At 41.6% G+C, this 12,752-nt stretch overlaps 1 protein-coding gene across 1 annotated transcript; it reads left to right on the forward strand.

Moving 5' to 3' along the window:
* The first annotated feature begins 3,372 nt into the window (after window positions 1–3,372).
* On the forward strand, window positions 3,373–11,210 carry znf217 (zinc finger protein 217). The gene is made up of 6 exons (XM_061264460.1): window positions 3,373–3,643; window positions 6,591–7,927; window positions 8,116–8,223; window positions 8,668–9,437; window positions 9,747–10,233; window positions 10,312–11,210. The coding sequence occupies exons 2-6, from the start codon at window positions 6,631–6,633 to the stop codon at window positions 10,422–10,424; spliced, it is 2,775 nt and encodes a 924-aa protein (XP_061120444.1). The 5' UTR covers window positions 3,373–3,643; window positions 6,591–6,630; the 3' UTR covers window positions 10,425–11,210.
* The last annotated feature ends 1,542 nt before the right edge of the window (window positions 11,211–12,752 follow it).

The raw sequence follows: 12,752 nt of genomic DNA on the forward strand, positions 1-12,752 counted from the left end.
GTAAGCTAAAAGAAAAGCCTCGACTCTTCTTTAAACATTTATGATGTCATCGCCCATGATTAACGGGCCTGGTGTGACATCTTTGGAATGATGCGTTTTAGAGAAGCATCCTCCGAGCGGGAGGCGTTCAACCTCCATTAAGTGGTGAGTCACAGCCCTTGCAGCCATAACTCACACCGCTCTTTTGTTCTCAAGGAGACTTTGCTTGCGTTACTTTGCGTAATAGGTGGATCATTTTCAATTTTGCATCAGTCTAATTGCAGAGGCAATGACGGAAAAGCGAAGACATCGCCCGGGTCGTTTGACACACTCCCAGCTTTATGATGAAACAAGTGGGCGGGAGCTGGAGTTGAACTACTAAGGAAGTGGTCACAAAACAATACTGCTGCATCATGTGACCCGAGATTCTTTGAAGTTTCTTAACCCCCAAAAAGCATCTGACTGAGATTTTAGCATCCACCCATCTTATGGAGATCTGGAACAACAACTTTGCGTTCTGACAATAATGAATGAACAGCAACAGGTTCAAAACAGCAGGCGGAATTTTGGGGGGGCATTGTTATGGCAATCAAAGTTGTTATCAGTGAAACCTTTTGAATGCCTAGAAATTATCCTGGAGTCTGATTTAAAGTAACATTATACACTGATGAACTTACTTTCAAAAATAATTCTTGAGGAATGTAGAGAACTAAAATAGAGCAGATCATATTCTTACTTAAAGCAATTTAACCTTTTTTTTTCCAACAGCCAGAATGAGTTTATAAATTAGACATGGAGCTAAAGCTCACAAAACATGTACAATTATAAACAGAATAAAACATTTTATATATTTTTTTTAATTATTTGAATTATTATAATTGAAACCAAATTATGTGCTGTGACTGACCGGTGACCTCGCCTCTCGCAAAAGTCAGCTGGGAACGACTCTGCCAAAATAAGGACAAGCACTGTAGACAATGGCTGGATAAGAACTATAATTACAATTGACCCAATTAATTTATCTTCTTATTGACTGAAGGTACTAAAAGCATTTACATGATGCGAAATAAATCAATACCATCATAACACTCATCACTGAAGGCAACAAATAGAGAGAAAACAAAGGAGATAATTAATTCCTCAAAGAAACTGCAGCATTAATGTCATGAGGGAGTAAAGGTCTCTTTGCATATTTTTGGATTTGTATTATTTCAGTAAAGGGAGGTTTTCTTTGCTACTTTCATTCTTACCGGTTGGATGTGTGACAGTTTGTGATTTATTGTTTGATTGATGACATTCTCTCTTCCATTTGTTATGCAGGATTATATAAATGTCAAACCCAGTTTAAACCATCTAACTGCATATTTACATGTTTATATTTTATCAGGTTCAAATCTCATTCATTGTTTTGCATCTGCAATTCTCAAAGGATCCAGAGGTCCGTTCGGAATTCAAGAGAGCGTTCTAAATACAAAGGAGTTTGAAATTTCAGATTTTGAAGGACGTATTTGAAAGCCTTTGAGGAAGCCCACCAATTCTTCTCAGGAGTCCAAAAAGTCAGGTTTGAGAATGTTTCCAGTGTTTGGCACCTCAACAGCTGGTTTTATGTAGAATACAATAGAGTCTACAAAGCTGTGTATGGAGATCTCATACGATCACTCTCTTTTTGAGTGGCCATTATGAAAGAAAGGGGGGGGGGGGGGGTTGGGGTCATGAAACTTGGAGAACAAAGAGGTCAGCTGCTTCTGACAAGTCAGCACAAAAAGCACATGACCCTTTGCATACATTGATTTCTTATTACCATGAATGCTAACTTTGTTGTTGCTGTATTTAACTGGAAGTAATCGTTTTATGCACTTGTTAGAAAGTCAAAGACAAAAGCAACCACTCAAATAAATGTAAACAACGAGTCTGTATCAATTTGTACAACTGTATGTTAGCTGTATAAAGGTCATTAAAACAATATTTGTTTTGCATAAACATATGTCAAACATGTGAGAAAAGCCAGGAACTAATAGACAGAGTTGTTATTGTGTAACATCAAATCAACATATATAACATATACATGACAAATGGACGACTTATGGTCAAATGTTCCACCTGGCAGCACATTGAAAATTGTTTTTTTAATTGCATATGTTTTCAAATAGTTCAATACTGTACACCAAAAGCCATTGATGTTTCTTCCTTGAGTCACATTAAGATTGGTTTGTATTATTATTATTATTATTGTTCTTGCTTGACCCATTTGGTGAATATTACTGTACATTATTGAAGCAAAGTGCTTTTCTTTCGTGTGCCTGGTGCTCACTCAGCCAATGTATAGCTTTTGTATTGCAGACATTATATTTATATATTTCTGTAAGACATGTTGAGTAAACTACAAATCTACTTTTCATCCAGTGAAATGAAAATGGTCACCAACAAAACATCTACTCATGTACTTTGGGCTCACACATGCTCTTTGTTATACTGTTCCTCAGCTGGGCGAGCTTTCACAAAATGCTCGTCTTTTTCTTCATCCTGGCTGTGTTCAGCTGAATATACTCATTGATTGTACCATTGTATGTATGTTGGCTTTTAAACCGCTATCAATGCATGCTGTCTGGCTGCTTTGAGGGGTGGAGGAGGGGCTGCTTCTTTCACATTGCTCCTTCTTTACTGTGTACAGTATCTCTTGGGAAAAAAAATGCTTCAGATTTTATTCCCACAACAAAGCTGTAACGCTTCATTCAAACCTTCCACATGTTATATTCACCATTATCATCAGGTTAACTGATTTGTCATTATTGAAGCTCGATGTGAACTAGGAGGAAGCTGACTCACTCACTCAACCTGCTTCTGCAAAAACTCCTCCTCATGTAACTGTGAAAAAGTTGGAGGTTGCCCTTCCCCCACCCCCACATGGTGCCTCAAGAAGAAGAAAAAAGAAGAGGAAGAGGATCAAGCAGCAGCGCTTTAAAAGGTAGTTTACACCAACTTGAATGAAAAGTTTAAGAAAAGTTATCAACGCACACTTTGATACAATGCATGATACATGTCGTTTATGATTTCTGCAAATACGCCAAATTTGACTGTATGGAGCAGCGATGGGTGTGTGTGAGTGTGTACTTGAGCAGATACAAATCAAATTAGTGATTAGTTGCTCGTTCGCAGCTGATGAATATTGTGACGTTGGCATGGCAACGATCACTGTGACTCAATTGCAAGTTTATGAAACAAATAATAAGTTGCACGATCCAAAGTTCTTGCAGTTATCTGTTTTACTTTCATCTCAGCTGTTCGTTGCAACCACGTGACATCAGTCTTCTTCAGAGGGAGGACGCGCGTGCGCGTGAGGTTAGGTTAGGTTAGGGAAGGAGGAGGGGGGGGGGGGAGTGTCGTGCACGCGCCTCATCTTCTCCCCAACGGCTGACTAAAATGATTGAACAATTTGTTGGGGGCGGAAAGGTGAGCCGAGCAAGACAGAGGGCATCAAAGTAAACTTTGAAAAGATCACCCCTCGACAAAGGTAAAAAAAACCTCAACAAAAACTAAAGAAGTCGGTGCTATTAAACCGGAAACGGGAGAGGAGAGTGCTTCGGTTATTGTTTCTTCCTTCTTAAAAAAAGACAACTTGTTAAGTCGTTGTTTGGAGCCTGAACGCACCACAGATACGCCCAAAGTAAGTACACGTACTGCAAAAAAGTTTGTCTTTTGTAATGTATGTGAGATGCATTGGATCAGGAAACATTACAGCGTGTTGCACACCAGAGGTAGATAATAGAAACGTAATAGGACGTTTCTTAACAAACGTTTATCTTCGGGACTCGAATACCGAATAAAACGTAACAATGAAGACATCTAGGGCAGCTTCCCATTGAAGAAGATGCCTATAAAGTGAAGTGCGCACACTAAAGTGTATGTGTGTGTGACAGTAGCAGTGTTGTTCACCTTGGACGTGCAATAAGAATAAGGAACAATACGAATTTGTTCGCTCCTGCTTGGAGGGGTGGGGGGGGGGGGGTTATTGTGAAGCGCATGATGTGAATGAATACGGTAATGTGAATTATGTGCGCTTGTCTAACCTCGTGGAGCTTTTCAACGGGTTTTGCTTCAAATTGGTGACGTCATACCTTAATTGAAACATCACTGGGTCAGTGATTTTGAAGAACCATCCAAGACTCTGCATTACTTTGTAAGTTTTTACATGACCCCCACCCAGTAGTCATCAGAAGTGGCTCATATTCAATGTCTCCACTTAGGTAGAAAAAGTACAGATGCTTGTCTACAAAAAAGTATTTCTGGTTCAACGCTTGTTCTTAAGATAAACAAGAACGTACACTCTGAAATGTAATTAAGCACGAAAATACAACTGAATCTATACTGTTCTATTATAAACAATGCCAATTCTGATAACTTTGAATAACAAAAAAAAAACATGCACATACAAGATTTCCCTTTTATAAACCTACATACATAAAGATGACAACTGAACAAAATACACGGACACCCTGTCCTTTCATCTGCTAACTCCTGAAGATTTGGGTCAATCAATCAAACCGACCATCAATCAATCAAGCTCTCCAGGACAGTCAATTGCCATTGAAATGCGAAAAAAAGTAACAACACTTTTTTGACAAAGGAGTAGTAAATACTGAACAGTTTTCAAATGTTGAGAGTAAATGTACAAAGCCGTCAGAAAAAGAAATGGGATACTCATGTAAAGTTTGCATGCCTGAAAAATCTGCATTGAGTACGACAGCAACTTATTTGTGCTTTGTTGCTTCCTACTACTGGCGGTCATTTTTAATCACTAAATCAATCAAACACAGCTCGCAGGCTCAGATATAACAATACAGAACTGATTCCTGCTACATTTTGTAGAGGTTTGTTGCCATGGCCCAAACAAGAAGCCTGCCATTTAATTCCCACACTCCAGAATTGTAGTGAACTCGAACGTAGTCTGTGGACTAGCAGGAATTAAAAATGCGGTTGTGTATTTTTTTATTTAATTTCCCATGACCCTTATGAGGATAAGCGGTTCAGATTATATTTTTTATTTATGGAAAGGGTCTCAACTAGTATGTTCTACACCCACAGTTTCTGATCAACTATCTACTTTGATTGGTTCGGACCACATTAGAACATAAAAACAAAGCGGAATCGCCTGTTTTGTGAAATGTTAGTTTGCAAAAGTTCTACACTAATGGGTGGTAATTTCACTCATTTGAGTGGGCATGGAAAATTGATAATATAATTATAATTTGCAGGTTTAGGTTAGATGATGTCACTGGAATTGGCATTCTGTTTACAAAACAAACAAAATAAAACAAACAAAATAAAGTGAGCTCCTATTAACACCAGTATAAGCATGGCTTGTAAACTATTTCAAATATACATGCTATATATGCAAAAACAAACAAAAGCCTTATACATATGTGTACTGAATATTTTATCAATGAAGTGTACTAATAACAAATTCACCTATAGTAATTAAACATGTTTACATACATCTTATATATATTTATGATAATACTATATTTTTGAACTAATTCACACAAATGATGCTAACCACCTTGAATAGAAAGAAGAAAAGAAACTTAATAAAGGATGAGCTATACTGTACGATGACACTGGTGTCTAGGTGCTATGAAAAAATGAGCCTGTTAATTTCCTCAAACCTTATGTTCAAATTATTTTCCCTCTTATGCTCTTCTCTTCACTCTGTTAAAGCTGCCACAAGGAAGCCACAAAAGCAAAGAAAAAGTGCAAAAGACTCCAAGTTTAGTGTGAGTTTTAGTTTCTTCAAGAAATTCTGGTCACAAGTCAATGATGACTGCAGAAGTTCACCGGTAAATAAAAAAAAAAAGGGTGTGTGTATGTGTATATGTATATATATATACATATATATATATATATACATATATATATATATATATATACATGTTGCCCCACCTATATATATATATATATACATATACACATACACACACCCTTTTTTTTAATTTACCGGTACATACCGGTATATACATATATATATATATATATATATATATACATATATATATACACACATATATATATATATATATATATATATACACACATATATATATATATATATATATATACACATACATACACACACACATACAAAAGCATGTGTGAGAATAACACGTTTCATTGTGATGCGTTACAGTAAGTATTGTGTTTACAATGCTTACACTATAACTGGCTGGTCCAGTTACTCCACCTTTGGGCCGAACTGGCACATTAAAGTCAAATTACGATCGAGTGGAGGAATAGAGCAAATCGACATTGTGCGCTTTCATCCAAGCCTGGCAATTGTTTTTAATGTGTTTGTTTTGTTAAATGTAAACCAAATCTTAGTCTGGTTTTAGTCATATTTTGGTGAAAAAAAACCCTCAAACATCATTTTTTGTCATTAGCATAAATAACGCATACCAAATTTCAAATCCATGTTATCCAAGTGGCCTCAATGTGGACACAATCAGTTTTGTTTGAACCCGATTGCTATAAAGCTACATTTCTTGTTTCACGACATTGCGTGGTAATTATTCTTCATCTTTGAGCAAAGCCTCAGGAGACTCTGTTCTTTATGCTTGCAGATTCCCAGCCGTCTTTAATGCATTGTTGCTCCATCCCACAATGCCAACTCAGTCTCTGCTGCCGTTTGTGGAGAGCCCGGAGGGACTCACCCAAGACAGCTTGACTAGCAACAGCGCCAGCATCCCGGGATCTGGCTCAAGCATGACTCCTCACGCCACCTACCTCTCAAAGACCGTGGCACAATGCGGAGCGAACGATTCGCCATCTTGCATGTTCTGCGACAAGACGTTCACTCACCAAGATGAGGTGGGGCAACACGTTCTCACCCAGCACCCCACCACATTCTTTGAGCCGACCGTGCTCAGAATTGAAGCGGAATTTCGGATCCCGGGGCAGAGACCCCGGACCAAACCAGTCAGCCTGGCGCCGGACAAAGAGGAAGTCCACACCTGTATCGTGTGTGGCCTGGTGTCGCAGGATGCCAGCGAGCTGGAGACCCACCTGAGGAAGCACAAGGACTACTTCACCTATTGCTGTAATGTGTGTGGACGGCGGTTCAGAGAGCCCTGGTTCCTCAAAAACCACATGAAGATGCACGGGAAGTCCGGGACCAAGAGCAAGGCACTGCAAGACCAGGAGGGCCCTGTCACTGTCAACGGCGTGGTTCAAGAGCCTGCGTCAGCGCCTGTGGTCACCGCCTACAAAATGTGCATGGTTTGCGGGTTTTTCTTTCCAGACCACAGCAGCTTGGTAGAACATAGTAAAGTACACAACCGAGACGTGAGGCCTGCCAAAGATGAACACTCTGACGGCACTGGGACTGAACCTCTGACCCAACAGAGTTTTTTTCACAGCCTCAATCTCAAGCCTCGTCCCGCAGGCAAGTCTTTGCGACCTGAAAGAACGTCAAAATGGATTCCTCAGCTGGATCCCTATAACACATTTCAGGCCTGGCAATTGGCCACAAGAGGTAAGATTGCAGTTGGTCCTATTACAACGAAAGAGATGGGCCCGGAGGCCAGCACAGACAATGAGGACTGCAGCTCTGATAAGGAACAGATGAGCGCTTCCGGGTCTGATGGAGACAAAACTACCAAAGTAGTTCTAGGCAGAGAGCTCAGATCGCAGCACCAGCAGGCCGTGGCAGCGAACCTAGAACCGCGACTACCACCACGGGGATCCCTGATGCAAAAGAACAAAGAGACTGAGAGGCCCACCACTTGTGAGGAATGCCAGCGAAGCTTCAAGACCTACCACCAGTTAGTACTTCACTCCAGGGTACACAAGCGTGAGGGAGGCGGAGGGGAGAGCCCCACCTTGGCCACTGACGGAACGTGGGCCAGAGCAGGTTCAGCAGCCTACGTCGAGGGCGGGACTGATGAAGGCTTTGACGCAGGTATTTATCCATCTTTTTCATTTTAGTTGATCACACCTTCATTTAAAGACCAGAACAACTGTCAAAATATTGCTGCCTTATCTTTGCTACTTTTCTTCCATGTACCTGGGCCTTTTTGTTTCTGTGTATTTGGAGATCTGAGGTCTTTGAGCACTGTTGATTTCTGTTCCTGTGTTCTCTTGTTTAAGGCGAGGATGGCCTCTACCAATCGAAAGAGCGATCGAAACACTGCAGCTACTGTGGCAAATCATTTCGCTCAAGCTATTACCTAACAGTGCACCTCAGAACTCACACAGGTACATTCATCCCACTTGAATTGATACAATTGAAATGTGAAATGTCTTCTCGTAGGAAATCACCTACGAAATCACGGACAAAAATTCGCCATCAATAAACCGTAAACATTTTGAGTACTTTTAACATTTTTAACAATCAACCAAGTATGAAATTATAAGTCAACAACTTTTGCTTGTAAGATATTAAAACCAGAACATTTTTCAACCTAGTTTGATATTGTGTAAGGGATGCTGAAATGAAAATGGACTTTTTTTTTTTCTTATTTGACTTACTATCCGCTACAGGGATGTAGGTACCACTTTAAATGAAAATAACTCCAATTTCTGGTTTCGATCTTAAAGGGGAAGTCAACTACAATTACAAGAAAAGGCGCTGTAAAAGCTTTCTGTACATTTATAGAAGTGCTCCGTTCATTCTTGTTACCTTCCTTCCTTTTGTGTCAGGTGAAAAACCCTACAAGTGCATTTACTGTGACTATGCTGCCGCCCAGAGGACATCGCTGAAATATCACCTGGAACGACGCCACAAGGACAAACCTTACGTGGAGATCCCAAGCAAACCCGTTATTCCCGTGCCCTCACCAAGTGAGAGGAAAGCAAGTTCAGCAGTGAAAAGATCCAAACTTTGGTTTCCTGAGGCCGAGGGAGAACCGATGGATAAATTGCAAAGCCTTGTCGGCGAGCTCCACAACGTGGCTGTGCAGAACGAGCACGAAAAAGTAATTGCTGATGCAGCTTTCAACGGAACTGAGAACGTGACCGTAAAGTGCCCTGTAGCTGTTAATCTGAAGGTGGAAAAGGAGGAGATAAAAGACGACAAGTGTGAGGCCCCATTAGATCTGTCCTTAAAAGTGTCTCTTTCCGTCCCCGCCAGCAGACAACCCAGAAATGCATTAATTCCTTCTGTGTGTTCATTCTGCACATATAAAACCATCTACCCGGAGGTCCTGAGTATGCACAAAAGGCTGACTCACAAAGATAAATGTGGTGGTGCAAGAAAGAATACTTTGGGCAAGCAGAAGCGCCTAACAGGCTGCCCACCTGCGCTCCACGGAAAAGACGTCAGCCCGCTCGCTATGATTGACAGGCGCCATCCTCGCCGAACCAAGTCCCCACCCCCAGCCTCTCCACCGACAAAACCCAAAGAAACGACGCCTCCCAACCAGAGAAAGCGCTTCGGGCACAACCGGGCGTCGCAGTCTGACCGCGAGTCTGCTCGCGAGTCTGCTCGCGAGTCTGCTCGCGAGTCTGCTCGCGAGTCTGCTCGCGAGTCTGCTCGCGAGTCTGCTCGCGAGTCTGCTCGCGAGTCTGCTCGCGAGTCTGCTCGCGAGTCTGCTCGCGAGTCTGCTCGCGAGTCTGCTCGCGAGTCTGCTCGCGAGTCTGCTCGCGAGTCTGCTCGCGAGTCTGCTCGCGAGTCTGCTCGCGAGTCTGCTCGCGAGTCTGCTCGCGAGTCTGCTCGCGAGTCTGCTCGCGAGTCTGCTCGCGAGTCTGCTCGCGAGTCTGCTCGCGAGTCTGCTCGCGAGTCTGCTCGCTTAACCGAGCAGGCGAGGAAATCCAGCCCGGCGGGCGCGTACCAGCCAAACACCTTCACCAAAGTGGCGGCCGCCGAGAGGAGTTTCCCTGAGAGAAGTGCGGCCATGTGGCAGTCTGATGCCGCTCACCTGTTCCTGCCCGGCCAGTTTGGGAGCCTGGCCCAGATTGGTGAGCCGCCCAGCAAGAGATTTAAGCAAATGAAACCTGCAGGGGGTGTGGACGTGGGTTTCAAAGGACCACCACCGGGTAATGGACGAACCAATCTGCGTGTCCAAGGGAGTGTTGTTAAAGCTTTGCCGCAAGGCCTGCGTGCACCTGCGGACATCTTGGCTCCGAGCAAGAGCACGGCCTTCGGAGAAGGTTTGGATGCCGACTGGAACAATCTCCTGCGTGCCTGCACTCCCTACACCCTGGCATCTCTTTACCGCGGCATCCTGGGGAACCCAAGCCACATGGAGCTGGCTCATCCAAGAGCAGGTACGTTGTTTAGCTGCTCTGGGGTGGGCTAACGGGAACTGGGTTTTGGTCACAGGTAACATGACATATCTTCCTCAGGAGGCAGGAGTGTGCTGTTCCAGCACTTCCCCACTGTACCCATCCTTCCCAGGAGAGAGCCCCCAGCACCCATCCCAAATCAACACCATGGGACCTCCGATAAGACAACATAAAAGGTCAACGCACGCTAAAGGACTTATGCAATCTTTCTGCACATCTGACACAATCGGGTCCTTTTGAGAATGTGAAATCAGAATCATTTGCTGCTACCTTATTTTCAGGACTGTTGGATGTTTTGTGGTTGTTTTTTAGGGCTGAAAAAAATTCCTTTCTGAGCCACACTAATGTTGATCAGAGTTTACCACATAGCATTTGTGCATCTTTTTAGCACATAAAATAATATCCGGGGAGCGTTTGATGTACCAAATATTGTTGCTGCTATATGTTCATCAGCAAAGCCCCTCTCCTCAAGCACTGAGCAGTGTGTTCCTTTTGTCAAACGTTTGATTGGAGTAGAATTACATGGTACATCAAGCCCCCCCTGGTGGTCTGCACAGTTTGTGTGGTACTGTTCGTCAAATGGTCCTCAGATTTTGTGGTTATTAATAGTGCTGTACGTTGTTGTTCCACGGCACATTTTCAGTTTTCCAAGTCTTGCACATTTTTGAAAGTATTTAATTTCATATATTATTTGTTCATCCTGCCTTGATATCTTTAAAAGCGACTGGGTTCTCAGGGCTGCAAAAATGAACACTCAGCCTTAACAACTACATACTATCAGAATCAATTTGTCAATGTGAATAAAAGATCTCAGGCAAGTCAGATTTACAATCTGATCTGCCACCATGAATTGAGATTAAGTTATTTTGTTTTTTCTTCCACAACTTGTGTAATTGAATGAAATATATTGTTTGAGATTTGTATAACATGTTTGAATAAAAATATAAGAGGCAAAGAGATGCATGTCAGTTATTGCTGTGTCATTGGTTATAGTGACCATACAGTCAGGACTGCCATTGACACAACCATATATAATAACTTTTTAAAATATAGTATACAGGCTCTTTTTTTTTAAACTTATGTCTCTTATCTTTATCGATCTATCTGCATGTTTAATCGTAATGAAACATTTTTTTGATAACGTGATGAAATCCTCCCTATATACAATACAGTACAATGAGTGCATCACCTGCACAGACTTGACATTTAGGGTTGTTGTATTTTATTGAACTCAACAGTGGTCGTAGAAATCTGCCGCTAGAGGGCAATATTTACTAAGTACAGTTCTGTATAAAATTCCATGGGCCTGCAGGTGAAGAACAACGTTGTCCAGTTTTTTTTTTTTTTAATTTTTATTTTGTTTACAATAATACAAATTGATTGTCCCTATGACATAGACGTCTCTGTCGTAGTCCCTCCTAAAGAGTTAAGTCATCCAATGTTGATCATTCGGCTTAAAACGATACCTGTCAGACTGTCGGACGTTTCCCCATGACGTCACACTTTTGGTACGACCAGTGCAGTCACGTCAGGGCGATTGACAATACAAGCAAAATGGCTTGAATGATGATTACAGCCGCATGCGACCGTACTTTGACTGAGCGAAAGGTCTACTATCGAAAAAATGTTGCATGACACAAAATGTTTCATGATAAAAAATGCTGGCCGTAATTTACATTTATGAAGATATTGTAAACTAGGGGTGGAACTACGTGGTGGCTAGACTTGGCCAGCACCAGCTCTAGATGAATCTTTTGTAAACTGACGTTACTGGCGTTTCTGCATGGATGCAGTATAGATGCCTTGATAGTCCGTCACAACACAATTACATTAATTGCAGATTTTAAGAATGCATTTACAATCGATTTGCAGTCAAATACAGTCAAGTTTAGAGTTGTGAATTATCACAGATATTTTTGTCATTGTGCTTTTTAGATATGATTTGAACAAATGAGACATCGATCTCCGTATGCAAAATGGCGTTGGCTGTCATTACAATTGATCATTGTAATTGACTATTAGCTAGAAAATCAAATGAAATGGAAGTAAACTACAAGATAATTGCAATTTTTAATCAAACAGGGTAGCAAGTTAGCCATTATGTTTTCCTCAAATGTAACTCAAGCACTCACTTGGAAGAAATCAGCTTCCATAGACCTGATGGTGGTGGTTTGGTTATCTTAAAAAGTGGTAACTCCTGGTCTATATTAGGCAGTCTTGGTGTGCGGACAGAAAATTTGTAAATGTATCGTCAATATATAGCCCCGTTCCTTTTTGTTGTTGTTGTTTGCGGGGGGGGGGGGGGGGGGGGAGTGATCGCACTTTCGGTCTCGTTTTTCTAATGTATTATAGTTTAGAGTTTTTTAACAAAACATGGCGCAAACTTCATTTTTAATTAAAAATATACGTAATGTACTGTATATCAGAGCCCCACTACCCCCCCAAAAAAACAAAGCACTGCTGAACAGAACAACAGATTCCATCAAGGCTGAGCATCGTGT

This window comes from Syngnathus typhle, linkage group LG2, assembly GCF_033458585.1.
Source record: "Syngnathus typhle isolate RoL2023-S1 ecotype Sweden linkage group LG2, RoL_Styp_1.0, whole genome shotgun sequence".
NCBI lineage: Eukaryota > Metazoa > Chordata > Actinopteri > Syngnathiformes > Syngnathidae > Syngnathus > Syngnathus typhle.